The 22961-nt window shown below is 38.5% G+C and overlaps 1 protein-coding gene across 4 annotated transcripts in view; it reads left to right on the forward strand.

Moving 5' to 3' along the window:
* The window catches only part of grid1a (glutamate receptor, ionotropic, delta 1a), a 290739-nt gene that overhangs the window by 181330 nt on the left and 86448 nt on the right, over nt 1–22961 (forward strand). For all 4 annotated transcript variants that reach the window (XM_079854065.1, XM_079854068.1, XM_079854067.1 and 1 more), the window contains exon 4: nt 12785–12990. In XM_079854065.1, coding sequence (XP_079710191.1) covers nt 12785–12990 — 206 coding nt within the window. The remainder of the gene's footprint in view (nt 1–12784; nt 12991–22961) is intronic.

Consider the following 22961-nt stretch of genomic DNA (forward strand, 5'->3'; position numbering starts at 1 on the left):
CAAACACCATTACACCACCACCACCAGCCTGCACAGTGGTAACAAGGCATGATGGATCCATGTTCTCATTCTGTTTACACCAAATTCTGACTCTACCATCTGAATGTCTCAACAGAAATCGAGACTCATCAGACCAGGCAACATTTTTCCAGTCTTCAACTGTCCAATTTTGGTGAGCTTGTGCAAATTGTAGCCTCTTTTCCTATTTGTAGTGGAGATGAGTGGTACCCGGTGGGGTCTTCTGCTGTTGTAGCCCATCCGCCTCAAGGTTGTGCGTGTTGTGGCTTCACAAATGCTTTGCTGCATACCTCGGTTGTAACGAGTTGTTATTTCAGTCAAAGTTGCTCTTCTATCAGCTTGAATCAGTCGGCCCATTCTCCTCTGACCTCTAGCATCAACAAGGCATTTTCGCCCACAGGACTGCCGCATACTGGATGTTTTTCCCTTTTCACACCATTCTTTGTAAACCCTAGAAATGGGTGTGCATGAAAATCCCAGTAACTGAGCAGATTGTGAAATACTCAGACCGGCCCGTCTGGCACCAACAACCACGCCACGCTCAAAATTGCTTAAATCACCTTTCTTTCCCAGTTTCATTCAGTTTGGAGTTCAGGAGATTGTCTTGAGCAGGACCACACCCCTAAATGCATTGAAGCAACTGCCATGTGATTGGTTGATTAGATAATTGCATTAATGAGAAATTGAACAGGTGTTCCTAATAATCCTTTAGGTGAGTGTAATTGCTTATATGTGAATCAAGTGAGAAAACTACAGCATCGGCTTTATAACTAACTCTTAATGCATCTAGGGCTCGATCTGAGTTGAGTAAGTAGGTCTTTCTCACTCTCTTACTATCATTTCTCATTTTCAAGCACTTTTTCAAGCACTTATCGCTGGAATGACGCGCCGCTGTAATCGATTATGTTAATTACGTAAATTAGTCGATTTGCATGGAATGCGTCGATTCGTTGCACTGTTTATGGTCATCCCCAATGATGGTGGCTAAAGTATGTGTTTTTTAAACAGAGACCAAATTAAATGGTGCATTACACAGTCTGTAAAACCACAGCAGCACAACTTCTATGCAGAAGCATCTGAAAAGAAAACATCCCAGGGCTCTCCTACCTAAAAAAGATGATGCGGCAGCATAAGTATTTGGATTTTTAAAGGGATGGTTCGGAGTAAAATCACCCTAGGGTCCTTTGCACCATGGCATCGAGCCAACCCCCCAGCCTCCCCCCTCCCCTCCCCCTCCCCCCAGAAGCCTTTTTTCCCTTGGTTGAACATTTTTAAAGTTAGAGCTTATTTCGAGATATCGGCCGAATGGCTTAGTGCAGGCGCTATTGGCTCCAAATCTGTATCTCGTAAATTACCCCACTAATAATGCCCAGAATGGTACCAAACTTCTACAGTAGTACAAATAGGTTCTGTACTCATAAAACGAGGCATTGGAAAGTATGTAAGTACATCAGGAGTTTATTTAAATAACACTTGCCCGACGGCTCATGCTACTGCTAACCCGGACACTGAGTTGAGAAAAGCATTTAAAAGTCCTGGCAGAAAGCGATGCATAAGTATGTAGTGTAACTTAATATTTAATATTCTCAGGTATATCTGAAGCAGCACAAGATAATCCCGAAGAAGCCATCAAAGAATTGAAGAATTGATGCTCTCCTCTTTTAAACTCCCCATGATAACCGTAAATACCATACATTACTGATGTAATTAAGGCTCATAATTTATACAATAGCATGACAATTCATACAAAATTATTAGCATGGTGGAAAAGTAATCAAATAACTCATAATTAAATAACACCACACTCCTTCTTTCCTATATGGCATAACCCATATTTTACCATTAATAAATCTTCACTTATTAATGAAAAATGGAAAATTGCTGGCATCACACATTTACATCATCTGTTCTTGGATAACAATTTCATACATTTTTCTGAATTAATAGAAAAATATAATTTAGGCAAAGATCAGTATTTTTATTACATACAAATTAATCATGCTATTAGAACTAAGATTGGCAACCTTCTTCCTAAAACTCCACCTCTTATATACAAAAAAAGAAAAGATCAGCAACACAAAAAAAATCCTATCCAAATTATACACTATATTAATAAATACTATTATACATATTCAATACCTATTAAACAATGGGAAAATGACCTTAACATAGTCACAGATGTCAATTTCTGGAAACAAGTCTGCTTAAATACATTTTGTTTAAGCAGAAATACCAACGTACAAGTAATCCAATTTAAAGTAATACACGGAACACACTTAACCCAACATAAACTGTTCAAAATGGGATTATCAGAATCAAACAAATGCGAACACTGCAATCTCACACAAGATGATTACTTTCATGCCATCTGGTCTTGCCCCCCTGTTACCAAATTTTGGAAAGAAATTACAGGAAAATGATCTGTTTACCTGAAACATAATATCCCGGCAAACCCGTCATTATGCCTTCTAGGAGACATATTACAAATAAACCCTCCACTGGAACATACATCACCCTTACTTCTGTCTCTAGTAATCGCCAAGAAAATAATTTTGATCAATTGGAAAAATAAAAATAAAATCAGTACACAATGGCAACAGCTATTAATAGACCAAAGAGAAACAGACGACAATCCTCAAACACAAAATAACTAAATTTAAACAAATATTTGGCACCATTACAAAATCCCTAAACATTAGTGTGCCTTGAGAGGTGAATTAATGTCTCACCATTACCTATATTACGTAAAACACGCATACCTGTATCATCCTTGTATCAATATTATTGAATACCCTCCGAATATACTTATAACCTGTATTAATATATCAGGAAATGTAAAGGATAAAGACATCTGATATATTCGTGGCATTGTTTTGCATTTTACTAGTTAGTATATTATGTATGTGTAGGGCATGTATATGTATATGCCTAAGACATTTTATTATTATTATTGTTATTAATATTTCTATTATTAGGTGTATGGGTATATATAACTATATGAAGGTGTATATATGTAGGTGTGTGTGTATATATGTATGTATATGGGTGTGTATGTTTGTAGGTGTATAATTATGTATATACTGTATATATATATGTAAATGTATGTATTCCACAATTACTTTGAATTACCTTTAACTGTTGCTATGATATTCGTGAAGGGCTTTAAAGGCACGAACTACACATATATCTAGCATATAAGTACCGCAATTTCTTTTCTACAAACCCATCATTGATGCCACTACCACAACTATATCACAATCATAATTACATGTTTATACTTTTTTTTTTTCAATTTTCTTTTCCTTTCTTCATCCTTTCTTTTCTTCTTTTTCTCACCCTTCCTTGGTCTCCTGCCCCCCCCCCCCCCCCCCCCCCCGTACTCTCTCCCCCCCCTCCTCCCTCTCTCCCTGACAAGGTCATGACAGGACCACATGGCCAACGGGTCTGTAGACCAAGAAGGACGGGATAATATATGATACCTGGCTTAAAGCACATACCTTACGACTACAACTGATGGTCACTTTTAAAAGTTTTATATCCAAGCGCAGGCAGAGACGTGACTGGGTCATGCGCCAATGATCCGGAAGGTCCGGCCAATGTATTTTGGTGGGCCCTTCCAAGACATCTCTTCAAACGGTTGTATCCAAGCGCAGGCAGAGACGCGACCGGGTCATGTACCAATGATCCGGAAGGTCCGGCCAATGTGTTTTGGTGAGCCCTTGCAAGACATCTTGGAGTGGAAGGTGCATGTCCATATTCCACTGGAATGTCTATAATACAGCAGGAAATCGATTAAACCAGACAATAGCCATCTTAACCCCTACCCCCCTTTTTTAATTCCATCTTTTCTTTTCTGCTTTTCTCTTCTATCTATCCCCATCTATATCCCTTCTTCTCTGTATATGCCTCTTATTTATTTATTTATTATTTATTTATTGATTTATTTTACAGTAAATAATAAATGATAGCAATAACATCAATGGGGAGATATACAATGTGTCTGTATGTATGTGTGTATATATATATATATATATATATATATATGTGTGTGTGTGTGTGTGTGTGTGTGTGTGTGTGCGCGCGTGTGTGTAGAGATATGTATGTTCATCCATATTGCTTTTTGTTACTTCTCATATTATGCATTCCTTTCTTGTTTGTCGTCAACAAGCTTATTTGTCTGATACTTGCTTTTTCAACATCTATATTTGTCTAAATTTTGTTTTTTGCTGTTGATTTATTTATGTACTTATCTGTATTGCATTGTTTGCTTAATAATAATTATTTTTTTAAAATATCTAATGGATGAACTCATGCCTCATTTGGACTCATTTATTTAATTATGCACCGTCAATCGTTTGCGGTTTTATGAATACCGACATTTTTGGTACTGTTGCTACAGTTACCGCTATGGTTCATTAGAATGTGGTTGTGACTTCAGTGTTTGATCACACAGCTGAATGACCATATTCAAGCAGCTACAATTAATCTCCTGAAGGAACAAAACATTTCAGGATTCACACTTGCATCAATTTCTGCTGAAAAAATCCCAAAAATTGACTGTGAACACAGCCATAGTTAAACACCTACACTACATAAAATCTATATTTTTTCTTAAATAGTACTGTGGTGAGCAGGATGAGGCCGAGGGCTGTGAGAGAGCGGCACGAGGCCGGTGGCGTGATTACTGATGAGCGACACCTGCGCGACACCACCGGTCTTGTAGGCTATCTCTCACGGAGGAGCGGAAGCATAAAGGAGGAGCGACGACAGTGAAGAGCGAGAGAGGACAGGCCTGGACTTATGTTGTGGTTTTTATGTTTTATTATGTGACAGCAGTCGTCCGTGAGGGGCTGCTGTCTTTTACTTTCGTTTTGTTTTATCATTAAAATGTATTTGAATGTTCGCCGGTTCCCGCCTCCTTCTTCCCATAACGTCTGAACTGCGTTATAAGTACCTTTAGGTAAACGTTCAGATTAGCTATGATTAGTTTGTTATTATTTATTGACAAATTAACCAAAGGATTGATCGACTATTCAGAAAATAAACAATTGATTAACCGGAAAAAATAATTGTAAGTTCCAGCCCTATCTGCTTTTGCTCCTCCACTTAATCAACACAGCATAACCCAGGAGCTGATATATCAATCGATTATGTTTTTAGCTCACATACCCTGCACACACACACACACACACACACACACACACACACACACACACACCCACCTTTAATATATAGTTTATTGCTGCATGCTTTTACTCTAAATAAGCTTGTTAAATGCTGTGGACTTTTTTTTTTCTTTTAATTTGATCTTTTTTTATCACTAATTATGTCTGTTTAAATAGCATTGCAGAAACTCTTCTCATTATTTGCATTGATTTACACCAACTTATTTATTTTTTTTAATTATTTTTAGAAGGAGCAGTAAACAGCCTTGAAGGATCGCTGTGTGAAAGGCTTTCATATAGCATTTGAAGTTAATTATTTGTCTCTAAAATTCAAGACACTTCTGTAGTAACCTTTCAGACAAAATTAATTTTGCTAATTTATCTGTTTATGCTGTTCTAAATGAATAATTTTCAAGATCTAATAAAAGACTATGCATTTTTTTTAAATAAATGTTTTGATGGCCTTAGTAAACTTCTGTGCTTTCTAAGAGCTACAAGGAAAGGTTCTGTTTATATTTTCACTTGAGCTTGCTTCGGCACGGCACTCGTGCCGTTCTCCGTTCTCGGCACCGAAAGCCAAACGTGCTGAACCGTGCTGGTAGAATGTATGTAGGGCCTACTGATGTCGCCACTCAGGATTGGTCACTTGTCTGTTGCCTTGCTACCAATTTCTCTGTAACTGGATAAGGGCACTATTTGTGCGAAGTTAACCGCAAGTTAATAATAAAATTAAAAGAAATATCTGATCATCCTCCATAACACGGTCACTATTTACATCTCATATCGTCTGTAAACGCTTCTGTTCAACTGACGCATTTGTATTACATTTCAAAGAGTTCTGTTATCAGCTCCACAGTAGAAAATGAAACCATATCCGTACCGACTGGACTGGATCAGCACGGAATGGAACGGTGAAGCAATAAGAACAGTAATGCCTGAAGGTGGAGATTTTTATAGTGGGACTGTCAGTTTTTTGGCAACTGATTCTCTCTTGAGCTGCATTTACAGTATTTTTGTGTACGTCCAGCCTCCATAAAGTGAGTCTATTAAAACGTCTTAATGTTGAGATCTTTTTGTGTTATGTAATTTATTAACAACACTAAGCTGGCCCATAGACCTGCGAAAGTTGGTTTTGCAAGCGAGTTCTCAGTTTAATTGATGTTTTGGATTTAGCTGAGCAGTCCCAGAGTTTACGAGTGTCCCTTTTACTCAGCCGCTGAGTAATATGTCCTTTTGCTTTATTCACTAGTGTAGAACGGATAGCATCTTTCATCAACGCACCACCTGTTCTGAGAAGTGATTTCTTTTGCTCTCTTTCTCTCACACACATAAACTGTTGATGATGATGATGTCTGATGATGACTTTTGCCTGAGAGTTTTAATAGTTGACAGTTTAAATTTTATTAGTACTATTGAATATTATTGTAATTAATAATTATAATTTTGTCATTTCACCCGAATGTCAATATCTGTTATATGTAGTCAGATTTTAGGTAATTTTATTTTTATTTTGTGTCTCTGAAAAGCAGTGATCTGTGACACTCTATTGTGTTGAATATCAAACGTTTTGGGTCTATTTATTTAATAAGGCATTTTGTGGACACATTAATGTTTTTAGATTTGTGGAGTCAAAAATATTGTTATTTAATTTAAGTTTTTTTGAAGTGAAAAGGTAAGATGAGGCCGTAAGTTGGCCTAGAGGGACCCGAGTGACAAGTTGTTGCTAGTGTTATTATTATTTTTTTTTTAATACTTCATATAATTCATTGGGTTGTTATTCAAAATTTCCAAGAGCTAGATACATTTCAGACATTTTATTTACTTATTATAAAAACTACTGGCTAACTGAGTGAAATCATTCCATTTCGATTCATAGTGTTGCTATTATAACATATCTTTATCTAAAACATATATTTTTATCTAATATCTAAGAGTATATTCATAGGCCTTGGCTGCATCCGAAATCTCATACTTCCATACTATATAGTTGGCGAAAAACTGTATGTGACAAAAGGAGTATGTCTGAATTCAGAGTACTCATAAAAGAGTAGGCAAAAAGTACTCGGATGACCTACTAATTCCAGCGAGATTTTGAGGTGTGCATACGATAAATGCTTTACTGTCCCATGAGGCCACAGGAGAGGATTTATGAATGACAGTCAAGCGACTCAACTGACGCTGGTGGTCACATGATAATGACAACATGGCGAATGTAGTATGTCCGGATTATATTCATCTAAACACACACACTATATCACTCTTATTCAAAATAAGTACCTACTCAAGAGAGTATGCGATTTTGGACGCAGCCCCTGTGTATGTCACGGTTACGTTTTAGTTTAGCTTTCTAGGGACACTGATTATGTTATGCACCTGTTTCGAGTTCCGTTGATTAGCCTCCTTGTGTTTTTTAAGCCCTTATTTCCCTTGGTTCTGTTTTCAGTATCGTTTGTGTTATACATGGTTGTGTATCTTTACTCCTTGTTATTCTCCTTCATGTTTCCTAGTTGGATTTTGATTGAAGACTTTGTTTGTTGTACTCCATTCGTTGTGCTCTCATTGCAACCACCCCCACTTTTTGTGTCAGTTGTTATTGTATTGTTTTGTTTGGATGCTTTTTTAAATTATTAAACCTGTTTTTAATTCACCACAGTAAGATTTTAAAAGCATATGTTTTGTATTTTTGGCATTTATTTGTAATGTTCTGGATGTGCACTTGTGGTCTTCTGGTCAACTTTGTGAAAATGCAGTGATTAATGCTGAAGTCTCTCTCTTATGTTAGAACATTGGGGTAATAATGGAGTTTGTGTCATTGTGTCCTGCTTTTGAACAAGAGGATGATGACCCTTTTTTTAATTGGCTCCCTGTTCAAGACATGGAGAACCCATCTCTAAGTGAGATAGAGAGGAAGAGAGAAACACAGAAGCTTTGTTTTACATTCAGGGTACGTCTCTGGGCAGTTCATATCACAGACAGTTAAATGAGCAACTGTGTCCAGGACTGTAGATTCTGCAACGCTGTCACGTGGACTCAATCAGCAGTGTGTCAACCAAACCCTCTCTCATTTATTAGGACATAAGCATTCCAAGTCTTTCTAGGAAGTGTGCTCCCCATGGCCTTCATGAGTAATACTCACACCCCAGCCCCCAGATCGCTGTACAACAGGCCAGTGGATTGAGACACAAACAGAATCATGAAAAGAAACTATAGACGAAATGATTTTACCATCTCCTAGCAACTGTCTAGATGCCTTTGTAGAGGATCAAATGATGAGGTTTCATAACTCCTAACCCTATGCAGAACCAATTAAACATATCTTTTGAAAGGTTGTGGTCGATGACCTTTAGTGCAAAGATCAAGCATCCTGCAGTCCATTCATCACAATGTACGTCATCTTGTGAAGATGCATTTATAAAAAACTGAACTAATGTATGGTTATAATGAAATGCTGAAGCAATATAGGTCTAGTACAGTCTTTGTTGTTGTGATTTTAAGTCCTCTGCTATTTAAATTAATGATCTCACTCCTCAGTAATATTTTACTGAATATATCATGATAGAGCTTCACATTTATTTAGCTTAGCAAGATATTGCTTATATCAGACTGCAGTTCTTGTAGATGGGTTGTATTCAAGATCTTGCTGATTACATCATGATATGGCTGTACACTGTAAAAAATAAATCCGTAAAATAGAAAAAGTACTGGCAGCTTATTACCCAGACATTAGCCAGTAATTTTACGGACATTTCCATTAAACACAACGCAATGAAGTTCAAAGTTCAAAATACAGGTAAAACACCTGTAAAAAATAAATACGGAAAATTTCGTAAATTCAGTACAGTACATTGTGCCCTGTTTTTACGGATTTTTTTTAGAGTGTAGATTTGTTACACAACATCATGCTGTTTTACTTAAGATGGAGCTCTAAATCCGAGAACAAGCCTTGTATTGTTATTTATTATTTTTCAACCCAATAACTTCATTACAAATGAAGGAACAGGGGAACATCAAACTGTTGATTGTTAGAACTCCATTGATTCCCTGCACACCTCCTTCCCCCGTGTCTCACCCAGTGAGTCGGCAGCTTGTATATGCCTTTAGATATATAATTACACTCTTCAAGCAAATCCAATTTGTTTCTCAAAAGACTTCTCTCAGCTCTTTCTCTCTACACAACTGTTTTATATATATTTCTGTGACCGTATCCTCAAGAGACTGAATTTTCTTTTCAGTTTGTAGCTACAGCTGCGATAATTGAATTACAATGGTATTCTGAAACTAATCTCTGCAACAGTTTGGAGAAATTGAGCTATTGTGTCTGGTGTGTTTACTGGTGGAGATTAATTAAATATGTTCAGTGTATCCAAATTCAAAATATTCAAATTCAGTTCCTGATGTATATTATTAGCTAAAGTTAATTCATCAGCTTATAGCAGTGTGAAGTGACATTTACCATTACCTGGACTTCTGTTCTCCACCGCGCTCTGTTAATGTAGCAAGCATGCTTTAGTCTTGCTCTTAAACTGTCAGATTTATTTCTAACTCTTCTACAGAAATAACAGCTGCTGGAAATTATTGTGAATACTCTGCTTACCAAAAGCCTACGGAAGCACTGCTAATGCCACTTAATCTAGTGCTACTCGATCACCTGTAGGGTAAAATGTGGTGTTCCCTTTCAGTCGCTCACGTTCGACGTAGTCGACGTGTCGACTGATTGGGATCACGCTTAGGGAGCCTGTCATCTTCGAGTATTGATAAAATGAGCCAATGCACATTGGTGTGCGAGATTTGCATCTCATGCTCCGCCCCACTGCGAGGGTATAAACACGGAAGCAGATGCACGCACCAACTTGTCTTTCGCTTCGGAGCCAAATCGATCTTCATGTCGATGTCTCTGAAGAGTGTTGATATATTCAACGAGCGAGTGTGTCGGTGCTTCTTCCAGAAGTCTCTCCCAGTGCTGGTGTTTCTACAGCGCGAGTGCAGTGGTGGTTGCGAGCCTTCTGAGCTCTCAACTGCTGTTGTAACAGCATTCCTTTATGTGTTTGTTTGTCTGACGGTCGGTTGAGGGCGAAGAAAGTGAGTGCTTCACTGGTACAGGCTGCACCGTTCCTGTCAGTGTTGCCGCAATCATTCCCCTGTGTGCTCCGGCACTGGTAAGAGTCCAAAATTCCTGAAAGAGCAACATGGGTGCGTTTGCTTCTTGAAAAAAGATGTCATTCCACCTGTGCATTTCTGGATGTGGTCGTTCCCTGTCCCCCTCTGACGGTCACTGTTGTTGTATGACGTGTTTGGGCTTACAGCACACTGAAGCAGCTTTTGTGGATAGTTCATGTTCTCATTGCGGGAACATGACTATTGCGGTGTTAAGACGATTTTGACTCTTTGCCTGGCATGACTACGATTCTGGGTTTTCCAATAAAATTCCCCACAGCGGGGCGGAGCATGAGATGCAAATCTCACACGTCAATGTGCATTGGCTCGTTTTATCAATATTCGAAGATGGCAGGCTCCCTAAGCGTGATCCCAATCAGTCGACACGTCGACTACATCTCCGTTCCCTCTGTCAGGGAACGAGGGTTACATACGTAACCGAGACATTCTTTTATTATAAATTGTATATAATGCTAGTAGTTATATCATAATATAAAAATTGAAAAAATTATTATACTATTGTTATTGTTAATTTTATTATTATTATTATACATGTATTATATATATTTTTTTATGATTTGTCATGTTTTCATTGTCCTTTTTCCATGTATTTAAATGCTAATATACATGAAGATGACCTGCAGGCATTTGGAATGAGACTAATATCAATTTAAATGCAATAAATAAATAAATAAATAATACTAGCTTACTAAGATTATTGCCTGTTATGCTGAAAGGGTTTTCATTAGTGTATTTAGTCCAGCTTCTTTGCTCAAGTGCTCAAATGATTAGAATTTCTTCTTGGTTATTGTTCTGAGAGCACATGAGGCTGGTGTGGGGCATGTAGTCTGTTTTGAAGGGAGTGCTTTGATGGTAAGTTGTCATGGAAACAGCTTGTAGTATACCACAGTTCACAGAGGGGGAGTTATGATCAAGTATACCAAGTACAAAATAATATGATGTTTGATCATTCTTGATGTCTGATTAGCTTTCCTGTGTTGCAATATAACCCTGAAAATTGGACTGTGTGGTTGTCTGAATAAATGTAAAGATAGACTTGATGTCATACATGGAAGAAAGGACAGGCAATATCAATTTATAAGTTTGATAATATCTGATGATATGTTTGATAATTATTATTAACAAACAAAAAATCATCATACAATGCAGATATATGTGACAGGAAATTAAAAAAGTTGTGATTAAATAAGAGAAACAGAAAAGGAAACTGTGATATATATATCATTCTTTTTGCTTAACCATGTGTCAGAATTTCAAAAACATCACTTTTTGACAACTATGGTTGTCAACCCAAAAATGTTTCACAGCTCTGTTGGGCAGCAGGAAAAATCATTTAATTGCTGATCATTAGGATTGCAAAATAAGCTACTTAGCTACTTTAAAAATAAAATAAAAACCCGTAAATATCAACTTTTAAGACAGAAGAGAAAAATATATTTTAAAATATATTTTTGTTGTTGATGCCAAACACATCCAAACAAACTACAGTATTTTATTTATTTCAATATTTTTAATATTCATGTCACTTGGTATGCTAGTAAAATTAGACAGATGTCTACAGCAAAGGTTGTGTGACATGCCCTCATCCTTAAAAAATGTGAACAAACTAACACAGGATAAAAGAAAATAACCCAGAATATTATAAATATGGATTCGCTAATCAGTTGTACTCCTGTTGTTGTTGTTTGTGCATTTAGGAAATCTTCAATTTTCATTGTCAGCCTTTGTCAAGTAGGTAATGGTAATATCAATACATCTCCATTTTTTAAAAGAAATTTGTGTTTATTTTATTTTATTTTTATGATAATTTTGGTCTGCTCTGGCCACTGCAAAAATCTTATATCTTAAAAACTAGCTTATACAAAAAGTCGGTTTCAGATTTGTTTGCAGGGGAGACAAAGCTGCTGTCAGCACCCTGAAATCTAAAGATGGGCTAAACATTTTCTGCTCCTCTGGTTTGCTTCCTTATGTTGACAGGTTCTTGAAGGTATTCTGTTTCTTCTGCCTTTTTTTTTTTTTTTCAAGCAGTGAATAAAAGACGAAAGGGAAAGTTTAGAAGATGCAGACAAGTTAAGCTTGTCACAACATTTTGACTGCCTCAGTGTCATGCTATGAAAATTTAATTACAGCTCGAAGTGAAGACCATAAATGTGCACAGTTAGGTTGAAGTATTCGTGCATTTTTATGACTGGTCTATATAGCTCTAATTAGACCTCATTTTCTAGACCTTCATTCTCACATTTTGACCCTTTTAGAAGACATTTCTAGTGTCCTTTCTGCAAGTAGATGGTTCGAAAGCTCAATGATGGACGATTAAGCCATCAAAAAGCCACTTCACTAGACTGAGCACAACGTGACATGACATCCGTGATGCCATGGTTTTTAACCACCGTCTTTTGCTTTTTCTCATGCTCTGCCTGTTTCAGATGTGCGGGGGATGCGTGGATTCCTGGACCAGGCGTCTCGGATGGGTTTGGATGTGTCTCTACAGCAGGTTGACCGGAATGTGACAAAGGTCTTTTCTACCCTGTTCAGCACGATGAGGATGGAGGAGCTGAACCGTTACCGGGACACGCTCAGACGGGCCATCCTGCTGCTCAGTCCTCGCACTGCCCAGGTCTTCATACACCAGGTAGGAGCCATTGTGAAAGCAGTTCGGAAGTGATACGCATATAGGTGGGAAGATGCAATGATGCTGTTATGCGGCAATAATGCTGTTATGCAGCAATGTCTATTTATTTGAAATAGTATAATATGTATTAGGCTATAGAATATATACATCATAATATACATCAATTTTATGCACAATACAATATACATATATTAATAACAATGTAATATTATATTAAAATATTATATTAAAATAATGCCCTTTTCTCAAGATGTAAAATAAGTCTTTGATGTCCCCAGAGTGTGTATGTGAAGTTTTAGCTCAAAATACCCCACAGATATTTTTATATAGCATGCTAATATTGTAATTTTTTGAGGGTGAGCAAAAACGCACCATTTTGTGTCTGTCCCTTTAAATGCAAATGAGCTGCTGCTCCCCTCACAGAGGGCGGAGCTTCAACAGCTTGTACTCACACAGACATGCACTGAAAATTTCTAAAACTTTTAGCCTTTTATGTTCAAATCGGATTCAGACAATGATGGAGAGACTCAAGAAGAAGTGACAACATGTAGAATGCAACAGGACGTTTCTGAATGGTTAGTTGATGAATTTATGTAGCTTATGTGTAGTTATCTTCTAGTCATTGACTAGCATATTCTGTCTTGATAATCTATAAATCGTTGTCCCGGGGCGGTTTTTGTAAATTTTAGGGTTGGTGATGTCACTAAACCTGAAGGAATGTACTGTAGTCCCTACCAGCCGCTTGTTATAGTCCTTAAAAAGTGAATTCTTTAAAGCTAATGTCTCCCTTCGCTTTGAACTTTGAGCATTGTAACTTTGCAGATGTTGTTTATGCTCAAACAGTAACATTACACACTAACTAAAGTTAGAAAAGTGAAATCATAATCAACCACCCCTTTAATGTTCTATTATAATTAACCAGTAGAAGTCTGAAGACGTCTACAGAAAGTCCTGATTTAGATTAAGATTTAGTTTGAATGGCTGTATGTAGGGGTGGGCGATATCTCGATATTTACGATATATCGAGATATTTTTTAAACTCGATATGGATTTTGACATATCGTATATATCGATATATTGTTTATATTTAATTCTGATTTCGCCAATTTGCTTGTTTGCCTTCTCTGTGCTGTGCTCGCGCTCGCCCCCGCCCTCCTCCGCCTCCTTGCTTTTGTTCCCCCTCCCCTCGCGTGTTGTCTCATTCAACCAAGTCCCGAGTCCGGTCAGAAACATCAATCTTTCCCCGCCCAGCGAGTGCTTGAAGTGCGTCAGAAACAGCGCGCGCGCGCGATCAGTTGTTGTTGGTAATTTTTTGTGCAGCGTCGCCTCTCGCCGCATTGCTTTTGTTTGAGGGCGCACTCACACTTAAAATGCTCCCCTGTAGAAACGGGCCTGGCAGCTCGCGCCAGGTCTAGACACGTGAAAGTTTCCTGATTGTGACGGATGGCCGAATTTACATGACACATAAATTAGCATTAGCCTAAGTTACCTATTCTGCTATATACAGTGTCAAAAAGAAGAGAAGAGGATAAAGGTGGATAAAGACAGAGGTAATGTGATGTAATGAATGAACAGTTTATCTAATTGCATAGTAGTAAGATACTGTAATTTAATGGCAGTTATTTTTACCTTAAACTTTATGCTAGCAGTTGTTCTGAGTTCTCCAGAGGCCCCAGACAGTGTGATTTTGTAACAATCATGTCAATTTTTAGATGCATTTTTATCACTTTTTTTTTAAATTAATGTTTTACTCTACAGTTGTGCAGTTTTGGGGGGATATATGGCTTTTTTTTTTTTTTTTTTTTTGCCAAAATTAGTAATGATATTTCTATACAGGTTTATTAAAAATAGTGCAATATGTATTATTTCTTCCTTTATTTTACAGTTAAATTATTATTTTTGTATACAGGGATTTTTTTTTTTTTTAAATGTCGCTGAAGCACTTTGTTCCTACATGAACTGCCTACCTATTTGCACGTCAATAAAAAAAGACTTTGTGGTATTTGGCATATTTGTTTTTGCAGTAGTTTTTGGGGGGTTATTTTTCCTGTAAAGATATCGAGATATATATCGTATATCGAGATATAGCAAAATATATCGAGATATATTTTTTGCTCCATATCGCCCAGCCCTAGCTGTATGTGTTTGTGTGGTCTATGACATTGTGTTATTTGTTGTCCGCTAATAAGTCATTTTTGAATTAAGCTTTTGCTGGAGAGGCACATGGACTGTTGTGCCAAATGGGTTGGAAAATAACTAAAGTGGCTCATCCTGTGCATTGCATTCTGTTTAGCTGTAATCTCAGCAAAATTATCTGAACACTTTACGATTGAAGGAGGAGAGAATCGTGTTTAAATTAGTGGGCACTATTTGGGAATGCAGCGATTGCGCTCACATATAGAAGGTTGTTAGTTTGAATCCTGATATAGGGATGTGTGAGGGATTACTACTGAGTGCCAGGAGGCTGTTTATATCTAAATCCCGCACTCTGCTGTGGTCACTGCCGTAGGGCCCTCAAAAAAGAGACCTAACCAAATGACTCTTCCAGCTATTACAGTCACAGGTTACACTTTATTTCCATAGTCCACTTAAGATATAACTTTGCAACTACATGTCAACTACAGTAACTCTCATTAGAGTACTAGTAAAATAAGTTGACATGTACTTGCAAAGATACTTGTAATCAGTAGAATGTCTCTTAAAGGGGTGGTTGATTATGATTTCACTTTTCTAACTTTAGTTAGTGTGTAATGTTGCTGTTTGAGCATAAACAACATCTGCAAAGTTACAACGCTCAAAGTTCAAAGCGAAGGGAGATATTTGCTTTTAAAGAAATTCCTTGTTAAGGACTACAACAAACGGCTGGTAGAGACTACACAACATTCCTCCCGGGTTAGTGACATCACCAACCCTTAAATTTACATAAATCCCGCCCCCGGAACACGATTTATAGATTATCAAGACAGAATATGCTAATCAATGACTAGAAGATAACTACACATAAGCTACATAAATTCATCAACTAACCATTCAGAAATGTCCTGTCACTTCTTCTTGAGTCTCTCTATCATTGTCTGACTCCAGTTAAAACATAAAAGGCTAAACGTTTTTGAAATGTTCAGTGCATGTCTGTGTGAGGTAAAAGGACACGATCTCTTGAAGCTCTGCCCTTTGTTCCGTGAGCAGCAGCTCATTTGCATTTAAAGGAACAGACACAAAACAGGGCGGTTTTGCTCACCCTCAAAAAGTGACCATTTTAACATGCTATATAAAAATATCTGTGGGGTATTTTGAGCTAAAACTTCACATACACACTCTGGGGACATCAGAGACTTAATTTACATCTTGTGAAAAGGGCATTATACCACCCCTTTAAGGGAGCATCAAAATAAAGTGTTAGCAGATATTAAGCAGACAGTCTACTACTACTCTAATAAGAGTTAGTGGACATGTAGTTGCAAGTTACTTGTAGTTAGTAGAATGTCTAAAGTGGACCCTTGAAATAAAGTGTTAACCAGTCCCAAATGTCTGGAGCCTTTACAGGACAACTTTGCTGATCTATATACACTTATTATTTAAATGTCTTAATGTAAATGTGATATGAGGGTTGAAAACTGCTAATTTAATCAGACAGCCACCTTGTGAAAGTGAGAATTGCATACATCCACATACATAAATACACAACTAATTTATATTTATGAAAAAGCAAGCACTTCAGTGTCCCTGAGAACATTTTTAAATATGTTAATTATTATAATTGCTGTATTATTATACATAATCTTTGATCAAACCATATTTTTGCAGCATATCTATTGCAGAATTTAAAATGAATATTATTTATTCATAATTTGAGCTGCTTGCGAATCATAAAGTGCAGTGCTGATTAATTTTACACCTCTCACAAATCCTTGCTTTCCAGCTCAGCTAATTAGAAATGTGTACTGAGAGTGTGTCTTTTCTGAACATTTGTGTATTTGTGTTTGGGTTTGCAATGCATAGCTATACTTTGGGAACAGAATTGTACCCCGAAGTTCAATAAAACTGATCAAAATCTTGCTTAGGGACATCTGAGTACATCTGTGTATGTTATTAGATCAAATAGTATTACATTATTTAAAATGAAACATTCTGTTTAGCAAAAAGCAAGTCGTCTTAAAGTGCGCATAAAGTTATGTAGTAGTTCCACTACCGTTCAAAAGTTTGGGACCATTAAGGTTTTTTTTGAAAGAAATAAAGAAATGTAGTCAGCAAGGATGCATTAAATTGATCAAAACTGACATTAAAGACTTTTACATTTGTTACAAAACTTACTAAAGGATCATGTAACACTGAAGACTGGAGTAATGATGCTGAAAATTCAGCTTTGCCATCACAGTAATAAATTACATTTTAAAACATACTAAATTATTTCACAGTATTACAGTTTCTACTGTATTAGATATATGAATACAGCCTTGGTGTGCATAAGAGACTTCTTTCCAAAACATATCTTACCAACCCCAAACTTATGAACAGTAGTGTATAAGTAGATTTATATGAATACAATAGCAATAGCATTCTGGTCATCACAATTTGAAAGTATCTTAAATAATCAGCTAAATCAGGTTTTGCTTTAAATCTACTGATATCAACAGGTTTGTGTGAGGGTTAATGTTGTGTTGGTGGAACCAACATGTGTGTGCTGAGATTGAACCTGGGGCCAGTTTGAACAACATGGTTCTTCCACTGGTTAGCATTGTGACAGCTGAGAGATAGAGTTCTTTAGAGCAGAAAAACATCCTGGGAGTTCTCTGCAATAGTTTAAAAAGTCTAAATTGAACTGAGTAGTCGAGGGAATGAGTTTACCAAGCCATCTTTCTCCTGCTCTAGCCCTGTGGGCAGTAATTCACTCTTATCTGAATAACCTTGTCTGTTTGAGGAAGTCTTTTATATGTGTGTATTTCCATGGTGATTTGCTGCTCTGAGACACGGTCAGATAAACAGCTGGGTTCAGAGAGCTGCTATCAGTGTTTTAGGGAGGTTCTCCATGCTCTGATTCTTCCATGACTCTCTATGCGATTCACACAGCCATAACCACCGCTGTGCATTAGGCCGAGCGTGTCGGCCTGTCAGGACTTGCAGAGAGAGGTGGAAAATAGCCAAGGACACAAGGTACATCCATCCAGTACATATAGTCTGTCATTTAATATCTGTCCACTCGTGCATGTGGACACATGGTACTGAGCCCAAGCACAAACTATCCAAGAATGACGGGATAAAAAATATAGCAAGAGATGCATTTGATCTCCAAAAATCCATTAATTCCTGAGAGCCACAAGCCCATTAGCCAATGACTCTGGCTCAATCTGATGTCTCCCTGTTGTGGTAGACAGTGTAAGCTGCTAAATGGACGGTGAATCTGCACCTTATATGTTTTTAGATCTCCAAGTCTAACAAACACATTATTGTAGCATTAATTTTGTTTCTAGTAATTAAAAATGTTTTATTTAAAACAATTACAACAGTTATTGTTTAAATAAGCTGCCTTGTTTTTTAGGGCGTTAGTAAAGCTTGGTGGAGGTTATCACTGTAATGAGCTGGTAACTAGATGAAAAATGCAGAAAAATATGTAGCTGTTTGAGAGTTTCATCCAAAACAAATGCTTCCAGTGGCCCCAAGGGGTCACGCACACGTCGGTCTTATATTTAATTTCTTTTGTGCTGCTAAACAGGGTCTAAACTGCATTATATACCTGCATCATATGTTTTTGCCAAGGTGAGCAATTCAAAGAGTGCTGGCTGATTTTTAGCTTGTGTTGCTAATAAGCTCGTAGTGATTTTGACACCCTTGCATCATTGCATAATGAGTTTTGCACAGAAAAACACTTGTCACATTTATTATAACTCATTTTGATAAGTCAACTGTTGTGGAGTTGTGTTGGGATGTCTGTCTTAATGAAATCATTATCTTTACTACCAGACATAAAGATAATTGTGGACAGCACAATTAGACACCTAGCATATCATTTTGTTCTCATTATGATATGAGTGCTTTACCCTCCCCTGTCTGCAACACATGAACAGATACACATACTGTGTACACCTACCCTCTTCATATCCATCAAAAGCAGCCCTAATGAGACTTCATAGATAATTACCCACATCCAGTTGTATTTTAAAGATTTAATTATTAAAACACCAATGAACACTCCCAACGTGCTGATTAAAAAAAAAGGAGGTTGGAGTAAGACCTATTAAATGCTCACAGAATGCCAATGAGTCTCAGGCTCATCAATTGTTTTAGTCTCCAAGTCATTGTTTTTGTCAGGAGTATTAGGGGACTCCTGGGATGGGAGCTTTTGATTTTATTATTTTGTTTATCTAAACATGCAAATTCTTCTGCATCAAGTGGTAAGGAAGTCTCAGCAGAAATAATATGCGCAAACTAAATTTCATACTTTGTTGATGCCATAATGAGGCCGGAAATAAAATCGCTTAAATGAAAGTAATATTCCCCTAAACTCATATTTTCATAATTTCTCTCCCAGTGTGTGTGGGTGTGTGTTTTATTAATGAAAACATACACAAGCCAACAGTGAAATGAAATTTCAGCTCACAGTTTACTGGACCTTGACTAGATTCAGCATGGGTATTCAGGAAACCTAATGATATTTTTCATTGTTGATTTTTTTTTTTTTTTTCCTTCACTACAAGATGACATCTGTGGTGATTTAATTCTGCATTCTGCTGCAACACTATTCAAATACAAGAGTGCATCATTCCAATTTCATAGACAAGGCTTTGCATAACATAACTTGGCAGTTTGTTTATAAGCAGTGACATTTCCGAATTGTTTAAAATCAAGCAGGTAATATGTTTGAAAGTGTTGTATCATATGAATCTATATTTCGCAGCTCTGCATGGTTTGATATTGCTAGTAGTGATTATAGCTGCCATGACAGTTCAGCCACCCATACCCTGAAATGTCCTTGTCCTGATGATTGCATCCATCTAAACCCTGACAGATGCCTTGTATATTCAGCTAAACGCTTTGGGATTTCACAGACAACACTGTAAATATTTGGTCTTTACTGTGACCTTTTCAAAGATGCTAGGACTAGGAATGGGAAACATAAGGAATTTAACAATTATAGTTCTGATTCAGATTTCACTTAACGTTTAGGTTAACGATTCCATTAACAATTATTTTAGTGCTTGGTGCCAATTAATAAATACATGTACTTAACAATTTAAATCCAAAACAAATGTACTAAACACAAACACTACTTTTTGGTAACATATTTTAGTTGTTTTTATTTAAAAGCTGAATTTATTACTACATAATTCTGTTTTCAGTGTGTCTTTAATTACACATTGTTATACGAACAAAAAACAGTCAGAAAAAGTGATGAATTGCTCCAACCAAACTTTTCACACAGCGAGTGCATCATATTACTTTTAGAACTCTCCTGCCATTAATGCCAGTAGGACAGTTCGTTAGAGATTTATAGTACATGTTTTTTTAGTCACAGTCTAATCATTTGATCAGTCTACACTGATCATGCTGTGTCTGTTGTTGCATACGACCAGTGCAGGCATCACATTTGGAATATTTGTTTGTCCTGCGCACAATAGAGAAGGGTTACAGGCTGCAGTTCGATTCCACCCACCGAAATGGGGTGGTGTGGACTGCAGTCGACCCAGTGCAGGGTTGGGTATTGGAACAGGAAGTAAACTCCCTACTGGTAAAGGAGGCCATAGAGCGTGTTACTCCGCCGGACAGGGAGTTCGGGTTCTGCAGCCGCTACTTCATAGTTCCCAAGAAGGAATGGAGGGTTGCGCCAATTTTAGATCTAAATCATTTTAATCGGTCTCTGAGGAGATTCAGGTTCAAGATGCTCACTATTCCCTTCATCGTGAGTCAGATCAAATCTGAGAATTGGTCTGTCATGATAGATCTAAGGGACGCATACTTTCACATGTCCATCCTTCCATCTCACAGGAAGTTCCTGAGGTTCGCTTTCGGGGGTGAAGCGTTCCAATATTGGATTCTTCCGTTCGGCCTAGCAGAAATGCATGGATGCAGCTCTAGCTCCGCTGAGGCTTCAGGGTATCAGGGTGCTAAATTATATTGACGACTGGCTTATTATGGCCCTGTCACAAGAGCTGGCAGTTCGGCATCTAGATGTCATCCTTGCCCACATCCAGAGCCTGGGGTTGAGACTCAACACGGAAAAAAGCGTGTTGGCACCAGCCCAGAGAACCAAGTTCCTGGGAATGGTGTGGGACTTGGTCACGATGCAGGCATAATTTTCTCCTGCACGGATCGAGTCCATCCTGGCCACGGTGACCAGTATAAAGCTAGACCACAGGCTGGGGCGTGGTCATGGATGGCAGGGCTCTGAGGACCTCAGGGGCCACCACGCAGACAATGTGTCGGTGTTTTCCTACTTGATTCATCAGGGGGTTCTGAGATTGCGCCCTCTATCCAGATTGGCGTATCAGATCCTCCCTCAATATTCACCCTTGACCAGACCTGTGGAAACTTTGGGCCTGGCCCCTGAGGGGGTTCAGTATCTAGGGGCTGGCCTGTTGGCTGGAGTGGTTGAGACCATACTTAGTTCCAGAGCTCGTACGAGGAGATTGTACGGCCTAAAGGGGAATGTGTTTCCACTTGGTGTAGAGAGCGTGAGGTGGACCCAGTTAACTGCCTGGTTGGCTTCAGTGCTGGAGCTCCAAGATCGCCTTGGTCTTACCCCATCCACACTCAAGATGTATGTGGCTGCCATTGTGGCTTTCCACGCTCCTCTGGGTGATGGGCCACTGGGGAGACATCAGCTGGTCGTACGTTTCCTCCGTTGGGCTCGGAGGATGAGACCTGCGGCTTGTACCAGAGTTCCCACATGGGACCTGGCAGTGTTTCTCGAAGGGCTGGTCGAGGCCCCCTTCGAACCTCTGGAGTCGGCTGAGGCCAAGAACCTTCCATTTAATGTGGCACGGCCTACGGTTCTGCAGGCTTTTTATCCTCCACCTCACGTGACGGCGGATGAAGAAAGACTTAATTTGCTCTGCCCTGTCAGAGCTCTCAAGATTTATGTCCAGAGGTCTTCTTCATGATGGAAGTCAGTAACTGGGTCATTCAGGCTATCTCTATGGCCTATCAGGTGCGCAGCTTGCCTTCACCTTTGGCCGTGAGGGCTCATTCAACCAGAGGCATGGCGTCCTCTAGAGCTCTCCTTTCAGGGGCCCCAATCCAAGAACTGTGCGATGCAGCAGGATGGGCCACCCCTCATACTTTTATCAGATTCTATAGCCTGTACATTCCTTCTACGCCAGGCACTCTAGTGCTTTCGTCCTAAGTGTGCCTCTGGGAAGCTCCACACTGGGACAGGCAGGGCTCGTTGTGGCATAGTGGGTACTCGTTCCCCAAAGTGTCATAGTAGACGCATTTCGAGTTCCCTCGAAAGGGAACGTCTTGGGTTACAACTGTAACCCTTGTTCCCTGAGAAGGGAACGAGACACTGCGTCCCTCCGCCACGCCTTCCCCTGCCTGGGAGCGACTTGCTTCATCGCAGAAGCTTGTGTGCCGGCGTCCCTTTGTAGCTTCTGTGTATGCCGTCACGTTACGTCATGACGCAGCACCAGTCAGGATTGGATTAGTTTCATTCATACTTCAGATGCGTTACGCTAAGGACATTCCCCAAAGTGTCATAAAAAAAAGATAGATTAATCGATTGAAAAAATAATTGTAAGTTCCAGCCCTGTCTGCTTTTGCTCCTCCACTTTATCAACACAGCATAAACCAGGAGCTGATACATCAATAGATTATGTATTTAGCTCACATACCCTGCAAACACACACACACACACACACACACACACACACACACACACACACACACACACACACAATCACACTCTCTCACACACACACACACACACACACACACACACACACACACACACACACACACACTACCTGCATTCCAGAGCC

The sequence above is a fragment of the Squalius cephalus genome (assembly GCF_949319135.1).
Source record: "Squalius cephalus genome assembly, chromosome: 20".
Taxonomy (NCBI): Eukaryota; Metazoa; Chordata; class Actinopteri; order Cypriniformes; family Leuciscidae; genus Squalius; species Squalius cephalus.